The sequence below is a fragment of the Rutilus rutilus genome (genome assembly GCF_951802725.1).
Source record: "Rutilus rutilus genome assembly, chromosome: 25".
Lineage (NCBI taxonomy): Eukaryota > Metazoa > Chordata > Actinopteri > Cypriniformes > Leuciscidae > Rutilus > Rutilus rutilus.
This window is the reverse complement of record NC_140229.1, coordinates 25,768,364-25,794,042: the sequence shown is the minus strand read 5'-3', so window position 1 is coordinate 25,794,042 and position 25,679 is coordinate 25,768,364. Positions and strand designations below refer to the sequence as shown.

At 39.3% G+C, this 25,679-nt stretch overlaps 1 protein-coding gene across 1 annotated transcript; it reads left to right on the top strand.

The window, feature by feature from the left end:
* The first annotated feature begins 663 nt into the window (after positions 1-663).
* Positions 664-25,679, top strand: snx30 (sorting nexin family member 30). The gene is made up of 9 exons (XM_084400300.1): positions 664-923; positions 7,936-8,124; positions 9,231-9,341; positions 11,055-11,213; positions 11,916-12,105; positions 15,396-15,595; positions 16,872-16,958; positions 22,705-22,857; positions 24,822-25,679. The coding sequence occupies exons 1-9, from the start codon at positions 765-767 to the stop codon at positions 24,891-24,893; spliced, it is 1,320 nt and encodes a 439-aa protein (XP_084256426.1). The 5' UTR covers positions 664-764; the 3' UTR covers positions 24,894-25,679.

The following is a 25,679-nucleotide window of genomic DNA, read 5'->3' as shown; positions in this document are numbered from 1 at the left end:
GAGCCAGTCCGGGCTCCTCGTCCGCGGCAGGCAGGTCTTCTGCCTCGGCTGCTCTTCGCTATAATGCGGCTTGTAAAGGTAGCCACAAACACCTGATTCAAGCATCAGACTTCCGAAATCCTCTTCCTCTATATCATATTGAGTAACGTTACCCTCCGCTATTGTCATAACTTTACATCTGTCTCCACAGCGCCTGTTAGCTTAGCTTCCAAACAAGATGGAGGATATTGCTTTTAGTTTCAGAAAGTCAAGTCCCACCCACTGATCTGTAATAGGCCTGTAGCGTGAGCGGTTCCCGCCCCCTGGGAAAGATGAGGAACGAGTGTCTGTAGTCTCTACACTTTTCAATGAAATGTGACTTCCTGCTTATTATGACGCAAAATGATGATTTTTACGTCATAATAAGCAGGAAGTAAAACACTTAAATCCTTATTTCTCCCATCTCAGGGAAAAATGGATGAAAAATCCACATTTATTATAATATATGACTGGGTTTCTAACAATACAAAGCTTAATGCAAATGGGTGAAGTCTCCCTTTAAGGGATAAAATGATCGACTACAGGGGGACTTTAAGAGAAGAAGCGATTACTTTTAATTTGAAAAGAGGCGAAAGTGTTCCGGAAGTGCACGTCGCAGTTTCGAGTCAGCTGATGAGTGAGTTCCGCTTCTGCGCGGTGGGGATCAGCTGACAGATGTTCGCTGCCTCAGTGAAATAAAAACACCTGCGCGATCATCAGAGATCAGCAGCAGCAGCAGCGGCGCGATGAGTGCTGGCACCCCGCGATCCCTGGCCTCGTCCGGGCAGAAGAACATCCAGGACATCCGCCACCCGCTGTGCGCCGCCGAGGAGAGCGCGTCGAGCCGCAGCGCAGATGCGCTGATCCACCCCGGCAGCGGTGCTGCTACTGGAGGAGGAGAGAAGGTGAGACCCGTCACAAACACACCCGCTGTCTGCGGGGAACACTGCCACAGCCCGCAGCGGACCCCGGGGAAGGCAGCAGTCGCGTTTGAGACGCTGGCCAGTTGAACAGTGGCATTATGTGTCTGGAAAACAAGTAACGTTTATCCAGCTCAAACTGTAAACAGTGGAATTTCATCTATGTGCAGCACCATGGTGGTAATACCACGCTTTTTAATCACTGGTGCCATGGTAGGCTAATATCTAATAGACATATTCAGTGTAAAAATAGTCTTCGAAGTTGTAATGTTAAATAAAACAAAGATTACTGGAGTACGTTTTACCAGGCAGAAATACTAACATTTCACGTTTAATTCAATGCGTTTTATTTGTCATTCCGTTGTAATTGTTTTTTAAATGTAGTTGTAATTTCTGAAGGGAGACCATTTAATTTTTTTTTTTCCAGTGTTGTTTTTTAAAATATAAATCATGGTATTAATATGTTTTTGAATATGTACTGTAGTGCACCTTGGTCTTTGAACATGCACCCATAACATGATTTGTTTTTCTATTTACCAAATTAATACCATGGTTTATTGGTCTTGTACCACAGTGGACATGTACTATGTTGCATGTAAATGCCATGAATATGGTGATTATTCAGTATGATACTGTGGATTGGTAATGATGTACCATAGTCGATGTTTACCATCACAGTATTTGTTTGTGGGTTGAACAGAGTGCCCCCCCCCCATTTTTGCTCATAATAAAAATAACGTACAACAATCTAAACAGCAGCATATATATTTTTTTTTTTTTCTGGTGTTTTGCGTAAGAAGCCGAGAGGTTTGATGAATGAGTGTGAAATTAAATTCATGTGATCTCCAAGCTGGCAGTTATTTATATTGATGTGTGTTGCACGCAGAAAATTAAAAAATTGAAATCTGACACTAAATTTGGACTCAAAGGAAAAGGGAAGTTACGGTGAAAATTGAAGAACGAAGGATTTGTATATGCATATATATATCACGTGATGGAGCATTGCTATAGATGAATTATAAAAACAGTAGTATTAAAGTGAGTGTGTGTGCAGTGGAAGCTGTGGATGTGTATCATGTCTGTGTTCCTGTACAATAGAGTTGTGTAGAGCGAGGCTGAGACACTCTCCGACTCCATTGTTTATTGTGTTTTTCACAGACATTCACTCTTGTCACATTTGCACTGTGGCTTCCCTGTTTATTGGATATTTTATTTTAGTGTAGGCTAAATGCTGGGAATTGTTGTTTAGTTCATATTAATAATAACATTCTATATAATTGTAGCTTTTTATTTTTATCTGTACTTCATTAGTATTAAAGATGGATGGAATAAGATTGGAAGCTTACATGGGCTGTATTCAGATTCAGCAATATTTTTACTGCTCAAATTTGGTGTGTCTTTGCGTATTACTGTTAATAAGCAGAAACTCGCGTTTGTGATTCTGACACTGTAAACATTTTGGGAAAACTGGATTTTTCAAAATATATATTTTTAATAAATTGTATCGGAGCTGCACGATTCTGGAGACATTGAGAATCGAGATTACGGTTTATTACTTGAGTAATTTACTTGAGGCTTTGACAAATGTTAATTGCTGCAGTCTATTTAAAAAAATATTAAATTAATTTAAATGACTGGATGTATCTGCGTTGTTCAATGAATATCTTGAGTGAATAATTCAACGACTCAAAGACTTGACTTGTTTCATTGCTTCCGTAGACATCAGTGTTTTTATCCCAACTATAAACTTTTATCCCAGTTCTTCTGTAATAATGTGAGTTATTGTAAGACTGATAATGACACTGCTGTGTGGTTGAAGAGACTGTTTGTGAAGCTGTTTCATACCAACACGTGACATCCGCCTTCTGAACGTTCGCCGTGATCGTACTCGTCAAAGGTTTAATAGACAAAGCCGAATTTAGTGGGTGTTTGAGTTGAGTTCTCGATCTTTCAGCGATTAATCGTGCAGCGCTAGCGTAAATGTAATGTTAGGATGACACACGAGGCCGGTTCCTCTGTCATGTTGGGTAATGCATATTTCCCTGGTAAAAACAAGTAAATAATTAACTCACTGTTTTGTGATAATTGCCTTATCTTATCCAGTTTCCTTGGAAACAGTTTTAGATATTTTCAGCTTTTTTTCTGAAATGGCAATAATTTGATGGTGATAAATCTAAACAAGAAGGTCCAAATCAGTAGAAAAGCTCAAAAATTGTTTTTCACAACTTCAGTTTTGCAAATGCTTCACACAAATCACTGTTATCCATACGACTTTCCCAGTGACTAGACTCTTTAAGTCAATGATAAGTATTTTATTTGACAATACAAATAGCAAAAATCTTTAAAACACGATGCTTTTTCGTGACTGACCCTTTTATGAATTAATTTCCTGTCATCATTTATTGTTTGAAACTGCCATGCATATGGTTGCATAAGAAAACATTGAGTTATGGGTGTTCAGGTTTGTAACAGCGGTGAAGTTCACAGGTTGCCGAGCCGAGTGACCACAAGCAGCCTATAGGTTGTGCTTGCGCTCTGTTTCTCTAAAGCTATTGGTGGATCTCCTGTGATTGACAGGTTATTGCCCCGCCCTCATCATCAGAGAAGAGAGAGATGCAAGCAGGGGAAGTTATTCTGATTCAAGATTATGAGCCTCATGAATTTACAATAATGATGTGCACAGATAAAGCATTTATAACAAAAACAAGAATTATCCATTTGGTTTTCGTGCTGATTTTAAAGTAAATGCTACTTGTCTTGTTTTGATACGTTTTACTGTGGCTGAAGTGTCCGGACACTTTTTGAGGCCACCGTATGACTGATTTGCAGTCACGAGTGAAATTGTCTGTTTACACACTGTGTGTGACTCCAGACCCTTAGTTCATGAACTTTGACAAACACACTAAGTTGACTGAAGAAAGGGAACAAAGCAGAAGCACACCTTCAGTCTCGAGTGAGGAATAGTTTTCCTCTGGCTTTAGGTCTAAGATCAGCACAGGCCTCACTCTTCATAATTCGTTTTGTAGCACATTCCCCAACTCTTCTCGAGTTTTGACCATAAAATCATGTCTGCTCGTTCTGAAAGTAAACACTGTTTGGGAATGTCATAAAGATGAGAGGCTTGTATTAATCTTGTATGTCACACGGGCCAGTGAATTCATGTGAATGTTTGTGTGAAGGAGGGCTGTGCTCTACCCCGCGTCTGTCAGGTCAGCAGAACGAAGGCCAGAACTTGTTTTAGAGCTCAACAGTGGGCATGTGATCAGGAAAAAGCTGTCACAGTTTCCTAAACGCTGGATCTGAAAATAGGATGTTCGCTCTATGCAATTCCAACATTTTGCTGCAGGTTTCGTGCTGTGAATTAGTTTTTTGCCTTTAAAAATAAAAAGTCAAATGAGAAATTTATACAATTCAGTTCAAAAGTGCCCAAGTCTACACTTATTTGATCAAAAATACAGCAAAAACAGTCATGTGAAATATTATTGCAATTTAAACTGTTTTTTTATTTATTTATTTATTGAAAATATCCTTAAGTCATTTGAAAGCATATCTCAGTTTTGATTTATCATGTAGTGTGATGTGCGAAAGACTTCATAAGACCAAACACAGGATGATGTTTAATGTCGCAGTCTTCACAGTGTGGTTAAGCTGTCTGTGTCATGTGACTGGAGAGTTAAGTTACTGAAGTCTCCAGAGACACAGAATACTATGCATTATGTAATGCATACTGCCTACTATTGATTTTAAATATATTTTAAAGTGAAATAGTAACCATTATTCCAAGATAAGCCTCAGACTGTAGTATTTGATAGTTTTGTTCAGCCGGTCTACTAGAGTAAGCTTTCAGGATTGAATCAGTGCTCAACATTAAGCTTTGCTTTGTGCTTGTCCTTCGCACAGGTAAATCGGTCATTCATTTGTTGGGTGTCGTTTTAATTTTAGTTTAAATGTTTTTTTTTTCAACATTTATATTAGGGCTGCACGATATTGGAAAAAAAATTACATTGCGATATTTTTTTCCCAACGATATATATCGCGATATTGCGAGCCATCAATCCAGGCTAAAGTCAATAATTACCATTCCATGTTATTAATAATTTCACTAATAAGCAAGCTTCATTACAAGTGACAAAAAGGCCACTTAATATTTTATTCCAGAAACATATTTCTCTCAGAATTCGGTGAACGTTCTTCACAGGACCTAACGTTCTTCGGGTTCTAGGACCTGAAAAATTATGTTTTCTGTGCTGATTCAGTGACGCGTTCATGTAAACGGCACCTAGAACCAGCAAAAGTAATGATTAATAGTAGCCTATGTAAAATATTATAATGAAACATTTTAATTGTTTATTAATAAACAAGTGTTTTCTGTAAAGATGAAGTTGACAATAGCCTACTGACTCGCGATCTTCGCAGCAGTGATCGGGAGAAATGCACTTTTCATACAGATTAATTTTGTATTTTTTTTAATGGTTCTTCTGTAGATAATAGTTATATTTCTATTTTTTTTATTTATTATTATTGTTATTTTTCGGTGTGTGAGGCGAGTAGGCTACCTTTTATGCTGAGTTTCGGTTCATAGATGATAGCTTAATCTCCAGTTCAGGCGCTGGCTGCTATATTTAATTTTTAGGCTATTTATTAAATCCAGGAAATTGGATAATGAAATACTGATTAAAATTAAGATACAATTAATACAAAACGAAATTCGTTTTAAAGAAAGGCTTTGTGCTTTCTGTTTGAGGTCTCTGTGAAAGTTTTAAAGCAGTCTTTTAGTGCCGCTTTCATAACGGCCGCGTGACGAGTTTTTTTCCCTCATAAATGCAAACACGAAACGACTTTTTTTTTAAAAGACAACCATCCACAACTTTATAACACTCCAGCAAAGTAGCCTACCTCTTTTTGGTCAACATCCTCCTTTTTGTAGACGAAATAGGCTAGTCCCAAATAGCTGATTTTGACTTTTTTGCGGCGGATCCTCTTCGCCACGCATTTTTAGCTACAGGATTGCCAGTGAATGTTGGCTGTGAGCGGTGAGCGCGTTCCTGTCAGATCCTCACTGTGCAGGCACGCGGAACGCGTATGTCACCCCAGCAAAAAGCCATACAACAAACTTGTGTTTACTGTGTGCTACCCTGGTGCTACCGTTCTCTTACACTATGGGTGCTACTAACGTAACGTTACCCTTCACATCGCATGTTCCAGCGATGTGACTATTGCTCATTCGCACATCGCGATGTCGATGTTAAAACAGAATATCGTTCAGCCCTAATTTATATCAAATATATTTCTATCATGACAACTCTCAGAAGATTTATAGCATGCTAATGGATATGACCATGTTAATGTGTTTGGTCTTGGCTTAATAGATATAGCAGATCTATACAGGTGGAGCTGGGGAAGATGGAGGGTTTTAGACAAACTACGAAAGTGAGCTCATTGGCTGCAGATGCGACATGAACCAATCAGCTGTGCCAAGTAGTTAACGCTGTAAATATCATCAGCTTGTGTTGAGGACTCGTCAGCCTGCGCCATCTAGAGATTCATGACAGAACTAGGCATTTATTCTCTGTCTTTTGGCTAAATGTTTTGTTGCATCTGAATACCATGAACAAAAAGCAGCGGCCTTCAAAACACGAACATTTTCCTGTGGTTTTAACAAAAACACCACAGCTAAAAACAACTGGACTAACTAATATACATGTCAAACATTATTAAAGACAAGTAAACCGTAATAAAAGAACAAATCAGCAGATAGCACAAATAAATACAGCTGAACCAAGGTCAGGTACAGAAATAGTAATCAAATGTAAAATAACATGGCATAGTTTTCTTTTTATAAATAAAATGTAGTGTATTAATCCTTATTAAAGTTATTCAGTCCAGATCAGTGAGCGATTTTCTTTGTTTGTTCTTTGATTAATGTTTTTATAGAGATGGCAGCAGGTTTATTAGGCTGCTGTCACTTTAAGAGCAAATGCACTCGTCCAATATACTGTTACACATGCGTTTTATTTCTCAACTGTTTGCGTTCACTTAAGACAAAACCGACTGTGTTTACGAGGATATTTTGACATAGTTGTGTATGTTTGTACGTCCAAGTACAAGAAGACGTGAAAGAGAACTCAATTCAGTATCGAGCACTATATACAGTATGTGAGGCGGCACTATATATGGGCCAAGAACACAGAATTGAGTTCTCTTCTTGCACTTGAAAATGGTTTGAAATCCCCATTGGAGAGATTCACTCGCTCTGCATGGACTTTGCTTTGAAAACGATAACTTTTCAGATTGTTTGCATGCATAAACGGCTAAAGTACACACTAATGGAAAGGTAAAAACACTTGAGTAAGAGGCAGGAATTGTTCATTTGCATTATTTTAGCGATAAATCAATATTTTTTATTATATATTTTTTTTTAGTAAATGTACCAAATTAGTGTGTCAAATAAATAGCTCTAAAAATATCTTCCCTTTTGGTAATCCAATTAAATTACGAGTGAAATGTAAACCACTTTAACAATGTAATCTGGGTATGATGTACTATGGTAGCATGAGTAGTATCTTAGTATGCTACGCCTTTACTGTTAGTACACACAGTTTTAGGCTTAACGCGACCGTTACAGCACTGAGTTATGTCTTATTTCAGAGCTTCACACACGTCATGCTGCTTGTATTACTGTGATCTTTTATTACAAAATGCATGGTTTGGTACATATGGCTACATATCACATGTAAAGTGACCTTTTCTATTGCTGTTGTCTCAGAATAGGAAATTGTAAATAATATTTAAGGTGGTTAATATCTATAACTGCAGATGTGGCACTGAGGGGTTATTGTGTAAGTCGTGGTTGAGTTGTCTACCATCTGTTTGAATGAACTTTTCTTTGTTTTAATTCGTAGAGTTCTGTGCGTACATTCCTTCATGTTTAGATTTCAAATATTAAAATATCAGTTTTGTTCCATTAAGTCAGTCAGGTTTTTATCCCCGCCCCCAGGACCTGAGCCTGCCCAATGGCACTCCAGTAGATACATCAAGCCCCGCCTCCTCCTCATCTCTGCTGAACCGACTGCAGCTCGACGACGATCTGGACGGAGAAACGCGAGACCTGTTTGTGACGGTAGACGATCCTAAGAAACACGTGTCTACGATGGAGACATACATCACCTACAGAGTCTGCACAAAGGTCAGAGGGCAAAGATCTTAGACGGTCCCTTTCTTGACTTTATTAACAACCAAATGCTGTTTTTATTCGTGCAGTTATTTAAAAGTTACAAATGCATGAAGGATAAGCTTCTTCAGACAGGTTTCGTTGGTCGATGTGGCTTCGTGGTTAATCTGAATTGTCATTCCCTAAACTATCAGTTTGCTCCAGTTTGACTGCATCTATAAATCACTGCGTTAAAGTGGCTGCTTAAGTAGTGGTTTAACTCTTGTGGCGGCTGTTTGCAGACTCGTTCTGCTTCCACTGTGACCTGAAACATGCTCACGGTGGCACTTTCTGGAGCTCAGAGTCACATAGAGGTGCTAATGAAAACCAGGAAGGCAAACCTCAGTGACCTGCGTCTCAGTCACTCCCTGTCAGCCCTTTATAAACTCATTGCTGGTTTTGTTGTTGTTGTGGATTGTAAAAGAAAAAGGGTTAAGAACATAGTCATACATTTTTTTTTTTTATGTACTATTATAGTATTTAATTATTTAATTAGCTTTTATTGTAATATTTAATATTTCATTTTAAGTGGAGTTTATTTAGTATTTCAACTTAATGTGCGTTCACGCCATGATAACCATCATTTAGATAAAAAAACCTTTAGAAATGAAAGACCATGGAAGTTCAATGTGTGGGAATCCCGTATAAGACACGACAGATTTGATAAATACAGTAAAAAAAAGTACTTGTGAAATATTTTTATAATTTAAAAAAACTATATATAGTAAAGTGTAATTTATTCCTGTGATCAAAGCTGAATTTTCAGCATCATTACTCCAGTCTTCAGTGTCACATGATCCTTCAGAAATCACTCTGATATGATGATTTGCTGCTTAAGAAACATTTCTTATTATCATCAATATTGAAAGCCGTTGTGCTTCTCGATGCGTTTTGTTCAGGATTCTTTGATGTGAATATAAATTTCAAAAGAACAGCATTAAATCTGAATAGAAATCTGTTGTCACATTATAGATGCCGTTACTGTAACTTTTGATCATTTTAATGTGTCCTTGCTGAATACAAGTATTAATTGCCTTAAAAAGTTGTTATTGACCGTTTTCTTGCTTCTGCGTGACCGACAGACCACCAGGACAGAGTTTGACCTGCCTGAGTACTCGGTAAGGCGACGCTACCAGGACTTCGACTGGCTGAGGAACAAACTAGAGGAAAGCCAACCCACCCACCTTATTCCAGTAGGTAGAGGAAAACCCTCCACAGCTCTACTCGCAAACCAATTCGTTTCAAGCGTTTGTGCATTGTATAACTAGTTATTTAAAGGTGCCCTAGAATTTGAAATTGAATTTATCTTGGCATAGTTAAATAACAAGAGTTCAGTACATGGACATGACATACAGTGAGACTCAAACCCCATTGTTTTCTCCTTCTTATTTAAATCTCGTTTTTGAAAAACACCCCTGAAAAATAGGCGAATCTCCACATAACACCGACTGCAACAGTCGGGATCATTAATTTGTACGCCTCCAAAAATTTGCATATGCCAGCCCATGTTCAAGGCCAGGCGGAACTGCGCAGCCGAATCATCGTCCGAATCATTTTTCTCCGAGAGACACCATGGCTTGCAAACGAGCGAAGCATGGCAGTTGCTCAGTGTTTGGATGTACAAATGAACACAAAGGTATTTTTTTTAGTTCCTTCATCCGAGCCTCTGAAGAACCTGTGGGTTATGTGAATGTCTGATGTGTAATTGTTCAAGTTCAGACAGATAATCTTTCTCTCAAAGTCGTTCAATACTGTTTATGCATCAGTAAATCAAGCCGGTGACTAAACTATCAACTTCACGTCGTTTCTCTTAGTAGGATGAAAATAATCTTAAACTGTGATTAATATACAGATAGCGATCAAAGAACAATCCCTTTCCAGTCGCCCAAGCTGTCAATCACACAGCGCGAGTTTATCTGATTCTGGACACTTGCCAAAACTCGTTATGAAATCAATGACGCTGTTGCACTGCACAACGAAGCTCTTACTGTACGTACATCATGTTTGCATTGGTGAAATCATTAGTGAGAGTGCAGAAACTGTGTTGCAATGATAAGATCTTCATTCACGTGATCAACAGGCTTACACTGAAGTCTCACAGCAGCCAATCACAGCAGTGGGCGTTTACACTGGTCTCACAGCAGCCAATCACAGCAGTGGGCGTTTACACTGAAGTCTCACAGCAGCCAATCACAGCAGTGGGCGTTTACACTGAGGTCTCACAGCAGCCAATCACAGCAGTGGGCGTTTACACTGAAGTCTCACAGCAGCCAATCACAGCAGTGGGCGTTTACACTGAAGTCTCACAACAGCCAATCACAGCAGTGGGCGTTTACACTGAAGTCTCACAGCAGCCAATCACAGCAGTGGGCGTTTACACTGAAGTCTCACAGCAGCCAATCACAGCAGTGGGCGTTTACACTGAAGTCTCACAGCAGCCAATCACAGCAGTGGGCGTTTACACTGAAGTCTCACAGCAGCCAATCACAGCAGTGGGCGTTTACACTGAAGTCTCACAGCAGCCAATCACAGCAGTGGGCGTTTACACTGAAGTCTCACAGCCAATCACAGCAGTGGGCGTTTACACTGAAGTCTCACAGCCAATCACAGCAGTTGGCGTTTACACTGAAGTCTCACAGCAGACACGCCCCTTCAAACAGAGCGTTCAAATCAGAGGCTAAAATCAGGCTAGGAAAAATGCCTTTTATTTCTAAATTATAACAAATTTTGATCTAAAAAACATACTAACATTATAAGGGCACCCCAGGAAACATTCTAAAATAATAAAATAATCCATGCAAGGGCACCTTTAATGTTGCAGGGATTGTTTTTGACTAAAACCTGTTATTTCAAACCCATGCGATCGACTACATTTGTTGTTGTTTCTCCTTCATGCTGTCGTTTAGCCCTTGCCTGAGAAGTTTGTAATGAAGGGAGTGGTGGACCGTTTTTCAGAGGAGTTCGTGGATACCAGAAAAAAGGCACTGGACAAGTTCCTCAAACGCGTGGCAGACCATCCGGTGCTCTCTTTCAACGACCACTTCAATGCATTTCTCTCAGCAAAGGTGAGTGCGTTAAAGTCGGCATGAAAAGAAAAAAGTGTTTTCTAAATGCATGTTTTTGATGTTATTTGAACGAGTCATCCATGAATACGCTTGAAAAATGTTTTGACCTTCAAATCAAAATATCATACCTGGATCTTCCAGTGAAATGACAGTCTTGTCTCTGGTGATGTATACTGAACTCCTCCAATCATTTAGTCTGCTTAAAGCTGCATTTATTTGCCATCTGTACTTACAATCCGTTTCACTCAGATGTATGTCACAATACAGAAGAAAAGACCTGTCGCTGCTTCAGTTTAATCGTGACATTTTAATATTCTTTAGGATTTTGTTTTGTTAAGGTTTTCTAAATACTTTTATGAACTTTTGAGGCCAAACTGACTATATCAATTTAAGGAATAATTTGTAAATCAAATTTAGAAACATAACCTAAGTGTACAGGAATTGTAAATGGTTTGTATAGTTTCTCACAGTGTGCTGGCGTTGAGTTGGATTATTAATGCTGGAAACCCTAATAGCCGATTATGACCGAATCCAGATGTGTTGTTGAGAGTGGCCCAACAACATTGAGCTCTTGAAATTTGTTGATAGTATATATATTCCAAGATGGAAAGCATGTTTCAGATACTCAGTGGGATTTCATTGGGCATCTTTTTTTTTGTGGCCATTTGACAGAATTGATGTACTGTATGCTTGACTTTTCAGGACTTGAATAAGCGTCAAGGCCTGGCTCTGCTGACTAAAATGGGGGAATCTGTGAAGTATGTGACGGGTGGTTATAAACTGAGAGGACGGCCGATTGAGTTTGCCGCCATGGGCGACTATCTGGACATGTTCACACAGAAACTGGGCACCATTGACAGGATAGCACAGAGAATCATCAAAGAGCAATCAGGTAAAGATCGTTCCTCTCGGCCTTTTAAAAAGAAATGCCATCCATCCCAGGATAGCACTGCATATAACAAGTCCTTTAAACCCGATCATATACACTACTTTTCAAAAGTCTCTTTTTCTTGAAAGAAATGAATACTTTTATTCAGCAAGGATGCATTAAGTTGATCAAAATGATCGTAAATGCACATAATGTTACAAAGATGTATATTTCAAATAAACGCTGTTGGTCTATGCTTTCTGTACAGAATCCTGAAAAATCTTGAAGACAATTTGCTAATGTTTTTTTTTTTTATGATTCCCAAAAGTATTAAGCAGTACAATTGTTTTCAACATTGATATATATTATTCAGAAATGATTCTTGAGCATCAAATCATCATATTAGAATGATTTCTGAAGGATCATGACACTGAAGACTGGAGTAATGATCACAGCATAAATATTGAATATTGCAACTGTTATGTATTTGGTCTTGGTGGACTAGATCTGCTACGCTGCTGTTGATTATTGCTGCTGCTCCAGAGCGATTGTGAACTTGTTACTGCTAATAGATACTCCGACACGCTGCTGTTATGCTGCTGCCGCATGAATAGACATGCATCAATCCCGTAGCAGATCTAGGCAGGTGGAGCTGGGGGAGGTGGAGGGTCTCAGAGGAACTCTGTACTCGGACTAGCCTACAGCAAACCCTGATCCAGACTGTTTAAATGTTTAACCGCAGTAGTTGAAAGGTTATCATTTGCACGTGTTTTGTCTTGCAAGTTTACACATTCAATAGATTTTAAAACCATTTCAGCGCTGGAAGAGGCAAATTCAATTTGGTGCTCACGCACTGTTATCTGTGTGCACAGCCACACACACCAGAGAGAGGCGTGTTTCAGACAGCGTGCGGACTCTGAATCCGAGTTGATTCCTCTTTCGGGTCTCCACACACACACACAAATTGTCAAAATATCCGTCTCTGCAAGTATTTTTGTAAACGCAGTCGGTTATGTCTTAAGTGAGCGAGTTGAGAAAGAAATCAGATGTGCATCATTATGTTGGATCTGTGCATTAGGTCTTAAAATGACAGCAGCCTATACCTGCTGTTGTCTGCCATTTAATGTTAATCAAACAACAAAACACAGCTTTAACAGAGATTAAGCTAGATTACATTTTATACAGTGAACACTATAGTGTTATGTACAAAAAACGCAATATGATCCGAACCTTGAGTTTTGTGGTCCGGTAGGCCACTATAGTGGTCAAAATAATTGGCACCCTTGGTAAATATGAACAAAGAAGCCTGTAAAAATACATTTGCATCCCGATCCTTCAGATTCCCAGCTCCATGTTGGTGCTTCTCTTCAGTTCACCCCACTCATTCCCTACAGGCTTCAGATCAGGGGACTGGGACGGTCATGGCAGAAGCTTTATTTTCTGCTCAGTGACTCAAGATCTTGTGTTGATTTTGATGTTTGTTTTGGATCATTGTCCTGATAGAGGATCCAACCATGGCCTGTTTTAAGATTTTTAGCAGAGGCCGTCAGGTTTTTTTTTTTTCTTTTGGTATTTGCTAGAATCAAGATGTCCAGGACCTCCCGTCCAAAATAATAGCCCACAACAATAAAGATCCAGCAGTGTATTTAACCGTAGGCATGGGGTACTTTTAATACCTGTCTGTACCAAACCTGTCTGGTGTGTTTGCTGCCAAAAAGCTCTTTTCCTGGATGAGAGAGGAGGATTTTTCTTGAAACCCTCCCAAACTTTTTTTTTTTTAGGCTTTCTGACCCCAAGACTCAACTAATCTCTGCAATTCTCCATCTGTGAGCCTTGGAGAGTCTTTGGCCACACAAACGTTCCTCCTCGCCGTGCATTAAGACAATATAGACACACGTTCTCTTCCAGGAAGATTCGTAACGTCTTTAGTTGGAACTTCTTAATTATTGCCCTGATGATGGAAAGGTTTACTCATAGTGATGGATGATTCAGGGAATTTGGCCTTTGTTTCGTCATATTTAAACTCCTGTGAAACAAGAAGTCATAGCTGGACAATTTCATGTTCCTAGTCCCCCTGGTGTGCTAAAATATATATAAATATAAATATAAATATATATATATATAAAAAAAAAAAAATATATATATATATATATATATATACTGTATAGTGTATATATATATACTATAAATATATATATATATATATAATATATATATATATTACTGGCGGTGCCAGTAATTGTGGCCAACGTCTTTTGGTGAAAAACATTTATTTCATAATGTGACCCCCCCCCCCCCCCATTTACTTCAATGAAAGGTTAGCTTTTTGATCAAAAGGATAAACAATGCACATTTATTTTTTACAGCCATCTTTGATCATATTTACCAAGGGTGCCAATAATTCTGACCATGACTGTATATATTTAAAAAATGTATTATTTCAAACTTTCTCGCCAGGCTTTCTCAAACCAACACAAAGTTTTCTTGAAAAATGATTTTCAAGTTTTTGTCCATAAAACGCAATGCAAGTGTTTTTTGCTAGTTTCAGCCCGACACAGTTATCATTTTCACGTCCTGCACTACATTGTTTCAATGGCAAATGCATTTGCGCCCATTTGTGAGCCCATGGGCTGCAGGTCTGAAAACGAGGTGTGTTCAGACGCACTGTTGCGCGCAGGAGCACACAAACACAACCATTTTTGCCGTCGTTAAACTAGCAAAAGTAGATTCGGACACAACTTAAGTGCACCTGCGCCGTGCGCTTTAGACCATGCGCTTAGATCCTTAAAATAAGGCCCATTGAGTTTACAAACAAAACTATTCAGCAACAATCACTTTCTTCCGTCTTCAGCTTCACAGATAAACTTCCTGTCCGCCCGAGTCCACCAGTCTCTCTCTGCTTTGGCCGTCATCTGTCGGTTCTTATTCCCTCCGTGTCAATCACTGCAGTAAGACACAGGTGTTAGTTGTGCTGCACTTGAGCCATATTACTCGTCTCCTGCCTCGCTCTCCCGTTGCCGGCTCCGCTGAACCACGCTCCCCCGCCACATTGCCTTTTTTAATGCATATTGTGAATATTTTATTCATGCATATTGTTTTGCGACATTAGCTGTCTTTTGTAAATTGTAGGATGTTTCAAATCAGACTCATAAGGTTCAGTTAGGATGCTGCCTTTGAAGGCAGTTGTCTTTGTGGGAAATAGACAGCAAGGCAAGTTTTGAAGCAGAGCCCATAAGTGGACTTTGGCAGTAAAAATAACTGTAAATGTAAAAACGAGCCCTCTAAGATGAGCTTTTTTCCTTGTTTGTGCTCAGAATTCTTGATGGAGTTGAGAGAGTACGGGCCTGTGTACTCGTCCTGGTCGTCGTTCGAGGAAGAGCTCCATGATCCTCTGGAGGGGGTGTCGGGGTGCGTGTCGAACTGCTCCAGCGCTCTGGACGAACTCACAGAGGACATGAGTGAGGAGTTTCTCCCTGTGCTTAGAGAATACGTCCTATACATCGAATCCATGAAGGTGAGCGGCTTTCAGTCATTTCTTCCCACCTTGTATGTGAATTAATTGATTTAATGGCAAGTAGAGAAAAAAATTAATGCCATTTGGAAAAATACCATGTGTCTATGACTTTTTGCAAAGGGAATGTAATGGTTTGGAATTATTTCTGGAATTATGTTCTCCCAAAACTAAGCCAATGTTTAGTTATTGTGTGTTAAACTTGGAGTTTTAAATGGCTATATCTTGAATTATGTAAAATAGCTTTTTTCTGGTTTTAAACATAAATCTAACTAATTTAGTCAGGTTTTCCAACAGGGTAAGAAAAATAAGCAAGATATATATATTTTTTTCTCTCTAAACAACTCTTAATGAATTGTCCAGTGTTACTTTTTGAGAATGTACACTACCGTTCAAAAGTTTGAGGTCAGTAAGTATTAAGAAATTTATACTTTTATACAAGGAGGCATTAAACTGATCAAAAGTGGACAGTAAAGACATTTATAATGTTGCAAAAGATTTATATTTCAAATAGATGCTGTTTGTTCATCAACGAATCTACAGGAATATGAATCAGCACAACTGTTTTCAACATGGATAATAATCAGAAATTCTTTCAAATTCTTGAGCATTAAATCATCTTTTTTTTTTTTTTATGATTTCTGAAGGATCATGTGACACTGAAGAATGGAGTAATGACTCCAAATTGACCCCAAACTTTTGAATTCTAGTGTATACATTTTGTTTTAATTACTGCTTAGATATTTTTACTGAAAAATAAAGCAAAAAAAAAAAAAAAAGTTTAGTGCGTCATTTTTGAGGAAATATTGTTATGCAACTCAGCAGACAAAGTAATTTCCTCTCTGTCTTAACTTGACACATCTACACAATCAGCAAATATAGCGAGACAAGTGGCCACTGTGCTGAGATGGACTTTATATTTCCTTCTTGAAAACTGCTCTAAAATTATTGACAGCACTTCAGTTGCATAAATACTGAAAATAAAGCACAATTAAGAATGCATAGAAATCAAACAAATTTCCAATACTAAATAATTATATATTAAGGAAACTGAATGATAGTTCTGTAATTTACTGCTTTCCTACAGATTAGATATTATTTATCACATTTCTTCTCTCCAAAGTATCACTGCAGGACATTTGCAGAGAAACATCCAATATTTGTGTCATGGCTCCAGTGTAGAGAATATAGTGATCACATTTTAATAACCGGTCATATGCTGAAAAAGTGAAATTGCTGCCAAATGTGTGTAATTTACAAAACTCTTATCGTTTGTTAGAATGTGCTTAAAAAGAGAGATCAAGTCCAGGCAGAATACGAAACAAAGTTGGAGGCAGTCGTGTTCAGGGAGGACAAAAAGACACCGGTGAGTTGCATTTGTTTTACTAACTCTGATCTGAAGTGATTTCAAGGCTTTCAGTGGTTGTGACACACCAAGCCGACGCTGTTGAATCTGCGTCAGGTCCGTCGGTGAGAGAGATCGGATTGTAATATGTCAATTCGAAATATCTGATTGTATGTTCAGTTTAGCGAGCGGGAATAAAAGCAAGTGATGAAAGTGGGCAAGGAAGTCAAGACTACACTGACAGAAGGCTGTTCTAATTTTGCTCCATCTTACCTGAGCTTTCCAATGCGAAATATTTTAATTACAACATGAGCCGCCTGGAATGAAGAATGTGATCAGCATGACTAGGGTTTCAAGCGTGTTGGATTTTCAAAGATCAACATTCTGCCCTAAAATGATCAGCCATACCAAACTGTAAGTCTTAGAGACTTGAAACTTTGAGGGATGGTGGTACCCACCCCGTCTACAACGTCACCAATGCTCGCCCCAATCGGCCTGACGGTGGAGCTACAGCGATCAAAAGCACGTCTTGGATTTTTGAGTTTTTGAAAAACCTACTTTTGTGAACTAGTCCTAAGTTTGTCGCCTGATCGGACCCAAACCAATGCAGAAAGAATTCTCTAGTCTTACTGTCAATAATTATCTACAAAATTTCAATTTTTTTATTTACTTTGGTGACTAGATGCCAGAATGTTTGAAGTGGGCGTGGCCACTTTATTAAAATGGCTAACTCTTGAAAGGAATGAGATAATTTGACCAAAAGGACGTGGCAACTGGCCACTTGGTGGCTCCATAAATGAAAACAGGAAAATGGCTTTAGATACACAACAGTCAGACTTGAAAACTGGCATGTGGTGTCTTTGTCCAAGGTACCCTGATTGTCTATTAGGACATTCACGTATCTCAAAAAAACAAAACAAAGCACAGCCGCCATCGGCCAATGAAGTTTGAGCACCCAAAGTTAAGGTAAGCCGATCGGAATCAAACTCGCTGGGCCTGTTTGACTCGTTGCCCTAGAGGCTTGTGAGAAATTGGAAAGAAATCAGCCATTGGGGGTCATCATGTTTTTCGAGAGCATAAATAAATGTATATTATGCAATTTTTACACGCATGCACACGATATTCACATCATATGACAGAACTCATCGTTCTGAACAACTCTAGGACTACTGCTGTCAATCAAATTGTTTAAATATGGAAGAATATTTGAAAAACCTACTTTTGCGAACTAGTCCTTGGTTTTTTGCTCATCCTCGATAAAATCACTGCAGTAAGATTCTCTAGTACGACTCTTTAAGTCAGTAATTATCATAATTTTTAACCTCACCCTTAGCTATAGCTATAACCGTGTCATTTAGAAAATGGGCATGGCCAAGTGTACCCAAAGGCTATAATTACGAAACCTCAGAACTTCACGGAATTAGTTGAGCTCTTGCGCCATATGAATTTATGGAGATTGGACCATTGGTGGTGCTATTACTGTTAAAAAGTTTTCAAAAACACAATATTTCTGTGGTAAATTACCTGAAATTGCATAAAATGGTCTTTTCATCTCTGATTTAAATCAGGCAAGATGGTGGCGCATCTTGACGCAGCAGTCCACAAGTTTTGGCTGCTATTCTGTGATTTATAGTATAGTTTTTTTTTGTACACTAGCAGCCGTATATGTACAGTACAGTAGAGTTGAACTGTTAATGGTTGCAGATTACAATCACTGCAGGCTAGTCAATAATAGCTGGGACTTTTATACCCCCGGAGATCCGACGTTCCCCCGTGAGCAAAAAGCTCACCATTCCCCTGGTGAGATGGTGCAGACAGTGGAGGCACAGAAAACAAAAGAGGGGTAAGAGAGGGGGATCACTTCATAACAAAATATAGAATCTGCGACTGCAGATTGCTTTGCACAGTTTGTCTTACTGTGCGATGATTATAACAGAGACTTGGCTGGATCAGAACATCCCAAACGCTGCTATCGAGCTAGCGAGCCGCGCCATCCTCAGAGCAGATAGAAATAGTCATTCCAGTAAGAGCAGAGGAGGTGGACTTTGTATTTACACAAACAACAGCTGGTGTGCAAACACCACAGTCAAAGAGTCACTGCTCTCAGGATTTCAGTATATGATGTTACAGTGTAGACTATAGGTCTTCAACCCTGCTCCTGGGGGGCCATTTCCCTGCAAAGTTTATATCCAACCTGCTTCAGCTTGTGATTTTCAAGCAATCCTAATTAGCTGCTTCAGGCGTGTTTGATCAGGGTTGGAGGACAGTGGCCCTCCAGGAGCAGGATTGAAGACCTTTGGTGTAGACCTTTCTACTTGCCTAGTGGGTTCACTTCAGTTGCTATAAAAGCTGTCAATTTACCACCGCAAGCTAATGCTAGCGTAGCCGTGGAGAAGCTACACCGCTCCATTAGCCAGTATCTGTTGGCACAGAGCCAGCCCTCTTCCACATCTGGGGCTCTCAGATCATCAGTCTCTGTCCCTGATCCCAGTATCACTGAGCTGCAGACAGACCAGCCATGAAGACAGACAAAGTATGGATTAAGGAAGCCACCTCAGGACTGTTTTGAAGACACAGACTGGGGAATTTTTGCTGAGGAGACAGATCTGGAGGGGCACACATGAACTGTTCTGTCATATATAAACTTAAGTGCTGAGAATGTGTCTGGAACAATAGCTGTTAAAGTATTCCCTAACCAAAGACCATGGTTCACCAGCAAGGTGAGGACCCTGCTCTATGCACAAGATTCAGCGTTTAAGTCTGGGGATCTTCAGGCCTATAAAGAAGCACAGAGAAGCAAGCTGCGCATAGAGGAACACTTTATCAATATCAACTACAGATATATGTGGCAGGGGATAAAGACTTTCACCGGCTACGAGGACCGCTACACAGATAAATTCTACAGACAGCACACTGCCCGAGTGCCCGTGTGCTGTATCTTTCTCATTTCCAATTCCAATTTATAAAGCACATAATACGACAATGTTGACCATAGTGCTACACAAACAATAAAACATTAAAATATAACACACAAATGACTATAAATAAAGAATATGCAAAATATCTACTCAGATTGTTTGACCCACAGACTCTTAGGAGTCTTAAATACACCTAAAACATCTCCAAACTCTTAAAAACCGAAACCTATGACAGTACCTCGACACTCATGTATGATCAAAAGCTAACGTAAATGTGTTTTTTTATTTTTATTTTTTATGTCTTTTGAACTCATTTAGGGTTGATCATAATCTTATATATTGTGGTAAACCGTTCCGTAACCGCAAAGGCAGGTGACTCTGGTCACCAGGTGGTCACTCGGGTCACTGGTCACTCAGGTGACTCTGGCAGGTGACCTCCTCACGGTTGTTCTGAGGGCCGCCCCCCTCTTGTTTTCAGATTCGTCCTCAGAACAACTGAAAGATTCTGTGACTGAGATCGTAAAAGTCTCCTTGACTTCTGCTCCCGAATCAGGTCCACAATACACGGAGGGGCTGTAGCATGTAAAGATTTAAAACAAATAAATAAAATCTTAAAATGAATCCTAAAAGAAACTCATTTCGACCATCGTAACAGAGAGGCCAGCTTTCATCCTGCACTACCAGAGAAGGACATCCCATTCAGCTGCACCAACATCAGGGTAGATCCACCTTGCACAGAGTCACTGTGAAGATCCTTAATGACTGCGCAGACAGAGGATGCTGTCATGATAGCTCTCCACACAGTCCGTACACACCTGAACCAGGAAAACACCTATCTAAGAATGCTGTTTGTGGATTTCAGTTCAGCTTTTAATAGTTAACCAGTTAACCACAAACTGGTTCAAAAATCGAGCAACCTGAGTTTAGGCAGTTCACTGTGCACATGGGTTTTGGACTTCCTGAGCAACAGACCCCAGAATGTGAGGATGGGAGATCACACATCATCCTCTCTCACCCTGAACTCTGGCATACCACAGGGGGGTGTCCTCAGCCCACTTCACTTCTCCCTCTTTACCCATGACTGCTCCCCTATTCATCCCACCAACACCATTATCAAATTTGCTGATTATACCACCATAGTTGGGCTGATTTCAGACAACAATCAGAGCCTACAGAGAGGAATTTCAGCATCTGATAGAATGGTGTTACAAACAGTTGTACAACTTGAAGAGAGATCCCCTGATATGATAATGCTCAAAATAGGCTTAAAACATTGTCACCTCCCTCATCATCTGCTGACCAACTTCTATCGATCGGCTGTAGAGAGCCTCCTGACCTGTTTCTGCACCGTGTGGTTCATCAGCTGCCCAGAGGAGAATGGGAAGGTGTCGAGGGCAGCAGAGCTTGTCATTGGTACTGCACTACCCTCTCGTAAAGACATCCACACTGGCCGACTCCAAAAGAAAGCCAGCTGGATTGTAATGGACTCCACTGACCCGAGATATCGCTCGTTCTCCCACTGCCCTCTGGGAAGAGATGTAGACTAAACAGAACTAAAATATTAAAGTTTTTTTCCAAAAGCAATCAAATGCATAAATCCTCCTCCCCCCTCAGGTGCAATAAACCCATATCATAAGGACTTGAAGTGCAATAACACGCAATAACAATTTTGCACTATATTGTGTATATCACATCACTGTGGTTTTCTTTATATACATTTGTGTCCTGTTGTTTTGTCTCTTTATATATATTTCCATCCTTGAGAACTTCTAAACTGTCTTTTATTGTTTTACGCGATGATAAGAAAGAATCTAAAGAATCTAATTAAGGTGTTTATAGGCTTATGTAATATCTTACAATTGCGCAATCTTAAAGCGCTTGAACCCTGTAATTGCTGCTTGCAGCTATATTTGATATTCAAAATGGCAAGCAAGCGCTGTTTTGTTTTCGGTTCGTATATCTGCAGTCCTAGTTTCGGTTTCCCTTTTTGAATGATGAATATAGACTATTGCTAGCTGCTGATATAGACCGTTAATCCCTTAGCGGAACGCGTGTGCTAGTTAAAAGGTGCTGTGTGTAACTTTCACTCTACTAAAGCATAAAAATACCATAACATGTTTCCTTAATATCCTTAATTTCCTTAATATCAAAAAAAACATATTGAGTTCACATACTCGTTTCTCGAAAAACACTTCTACAGCCAGTTATTTTACTTTTAAATGTTTGTTCAGTGTTGGAATGTCTGTTTTTGTTTTGTTCTGCGTGATCTCGCCCACTGCCAGTTCACCCAATAGTATTTCGACACCCCGGGGTGCCAGTTGGCAGGAAACGCACATTACAGCCAGCAAACAAACTGGGTCAGAGATTGCAGATTCTACTCAACCTAAAAAGCCTCGGCATCCATCTAAAAATCTCTATGAACGAGAGCATATTAAAACGTTGATAAATCAACTTGCGGTGTGTAAATCTCCTCGGTTTTCATTGTCAATTGCGCTCGTTCCTGTTGCGTGTCCTTAAACTGGCGACCCGCGTGAGCGTCGAGTCTGAGGAACGACGATCTCCGATATTTTGAATTTGGACTGCAGTACCTATTTCGACCACTAGCTGTCATTCTTACAGACTGCACCTTTAACAGTCGCCTACAGTCCTTTTGGTGCGTTCAAGCGCCACTTTTCAGCCCAAAGACTGACAGCCTTTGTTGCCATTAGTTCTTTGACGTCGACTTTGTGTGTCACAGCCTTTAGAGCTCCTTTTATTAAGGCTGGGAAATATGAAGGTGGAAAAAACGTCTCAACTGTTGAGAGTTAATGGGGCGTCCTGGATGTTCTCCGCACATCTCTGGCCTGCAGGTGCCCACTGACGTGGAGAAGTGCCAGGACCGCGTGGAGTGCTTCAATGCCGACCTGAAGGCCGACTGGGACCGCTGGCAGAACAACAAGCGGCAGGACTTCAGACAGCTGCTGACTGGCATGGCCGACAAAAACATCCAGTACTACGAGAAGGTCAGAAACTTCAATGGCCTCTGTAACACTTTGTGTCATTGTTACATGTAATTACTGTAGTAATAACTTTAAATTATGCATAATTACATGAAACTAACCTTAAACCAATCACTAATCCTAAACATAACCCTATAGGACGTACATGTAGTTAATTATTATTACTCATTACTTAAATGTATAATTAAAGTATAACAAAGACACCTTAAAATAAAGTAACTGGCTTCTAAATAACACGTGGTAGGAGGTGAAAATTTGCATCACTTTAGAGTTATTATATTTTGATAAGACAAAGGTTTTTACTCTGGATTAATGTGAATTGATAATTTTGCGTACAGTAAGCCAGAAATGTGTTTGAAAGAAGTAAATGGGTTCAGTTTGATTTGATGTTGATTTATGTTTATAAATTGTATGTAGAACACTTAGACTGAAATTACCCAGCCAATGTTGGCAGAGCTTGAACAGGAACTCTTCAGTCCTGCCTGCGTTTGCCAAACACTGACACAGCGCCGCAAAATTCCTAACGCCACTGCCGAGAGGGAAGATCCCGGGAAACCATTAATACTGCAGGAACCAGAGGAGCTCACTTATATCCTTGTTTACTAAATCAATACTTGCTTGGGATGAACCAAATTTTTTTTTTTTTTATCCGATGAAAATGATGCTACCCTCTGGTTCACTGCTCTGCTCCCCACTGCTCACATGCACTGATAATAATAGCTTTTTAGGACTATACATTATTTGGTCAAAATACTATTTACATAATTGGTCAAAAAATAAATCTGATTCTGTTATGTAGAACTAAATAAAGAATAAAATTTTGCTATTTAATATTTATATATTTTCTGTACTATTATTTTTTTATTATTATTATTATTATTATTATTATCATATTTTTTTGGGGGCTTTTATTTTTGGGCTTTTATTTTTCGAATTCAGTATCATTAAAATGTTTTAATTTCATAAATTATAATATTAATACAATTATAGATAAAAAAAAAAGCTAATTTAAAATAAGATATAAATACATTTTAAAAAGCAATTTCTGTTTTTGGGCAAACACATCCTGAATTTTCGGTTTCGGCCCAGAATATTCATTTCATGCATCCCTTATATTTAAATGTTTATATATCTTTTGAGTTTTTCAGTACTGATCATGTTTTATAAACTGTCAAGGAAAAGAATTTCTTTTTTGCGTTAAGAAATTGAAACCTATTTAAAGACTATTTTTAATTTTCATTGACAATCAGTGTTACTATTGTTTACTAAAACAACAAATATTGGAAAATCGTTTTTGTTGAGTGAAATAAAGCTAGAATTTAATTTAAATATAAATTTAAATTATAAGTTTCATTAATTTTATTTGAAATGATGCCAGTTGAAGTAATAAAATTACTCAAATAAAAAAAATGTATACTAAATGTTTATATGTAAGTCACATATTTGAGGTCTAAATAGCAACATTCTCACAAAAAAAAAAAAAAAAACTCCTAAACCTACAACATGACATAACTAACATAGTATCTGTAAAATGATGGTGTTTGTTCATCCACCATGACACTCTGTGAGAGAAATGCTGCAAACGGTGAAGCGGTTCCAGTGCTGATACTGGTAGAATATCACATGGCTGAAAAAGGCTCTCAGCCAATCAGAATCCAGAACCAGAAGAAACTCTTCCTAAATAAAATAAAACATTCTAAAACCCCATAGGAAAATCTCTCTCCCTGCACCACCGTTATGGAGATTTTAGCAGTAAAGTGTGCTAAATTAAGATAAAAAAACAATACAAAGGCACAATCCAGGGTCTCTAGGTTTATTGAAATGTCATTCCTGCAACACGTTTCCATGAGAAAGATTGTTTAGGGAATCTACACCAGAGGTGTGTGTGTGTGTGTGTCTAGTCAAAACTGTGATGTTTGAGAAGAAACTGTGTTTGGCCTTGACGTCCTGCTGTTTCTGCCCCACAGTGCCTTGCAGCATGGGAGTCCCTAATTCCCTCGTTACAGGACAAGCAGGAGGCGAGAGGTGAAACGAACTGAGCATGTGTTTCGGCCCCCGGTGAGGGTCAGAGGTCACGACCCGCTCAAAGGGTTTCACGGGACACTGCTGGACTGGACCAGCTACCAGAATCACATTTTTTTTGTAAAGTGTCTCTGTTTGTGAAAGCCCACCCCACCAACCCACTATCTCTCTCTCTCTCTCTCTCTCTCTCTCTCTCTCTCTCTCTCTCTCTCTCTCTCTCTCTCTCTCTCTCTCTCTCTCTCTCTCTCTCTCTCTCTCTCTCTCTCTCTCTCTCTCTCTCTCTCTCTCTCTCTCTCTCTCTCTCTCTCTCTCGTTCACCCTCTCTTTTTTGGGTGGATGGAGAATTTGTCGTTCCTCTCCTCGAGCTCAGGCTGGAACTGCAGAAGCACGGCTCTGGGAAACGTTACTCAACAGGAGGATGATGACTGAGGGAAGGACGTTTTTGGTGACACCAACAGAGTTGTAGTTTTTAGTGAAATGTTTGCCAGTGATGATTTTGTAAACGCTTCGTCTTTTGATGCCGTCCGTTCAAGGGAACAGAGACGTCAGTGTTTTTGATTTTTTCCGTTCAGGAAGAGTCCGCGTAAGGTTTGCCAACATTCCTCTTGCCAAAGATGTGGATCTGTAATTTGATATCTCTTTTGAAACTTCATCTTTCTTTCAGAAGAATATTTGGACCACACAACACTCGCCTGAAGCGACAGTTCCCTCGTTACACTATCAATTCGGTCGTTGCGTTGAAATGAAGGATGTTTTCCCAGCCATACTTGACCTCATTAAATATTTATGATAACGTGTGTGTC

Coding starts and splice junctions, on each gene's coding strand:
- snx30 (XM_084400300.1), top strand. CDS start 765: ATGAGTGCTGGCACCCCGCGATCCCTGGCCTCGTCCGGGCAGAAGAAC. Junction 924..7,935: donor CTACTGGAGGAGGAGAGAAG/GTGAGACCCGTC, acceptor CCCCGCCCCCAG/GACCTGAGCCTGCCCAATGG. Junction 8,125..9,230: donor CCTACAGAGTCTGCACAAAG/GTCAGAGGGCAA, acceptor CGTGACCGACAG/ACCACCAGGACAGAGTTTGA.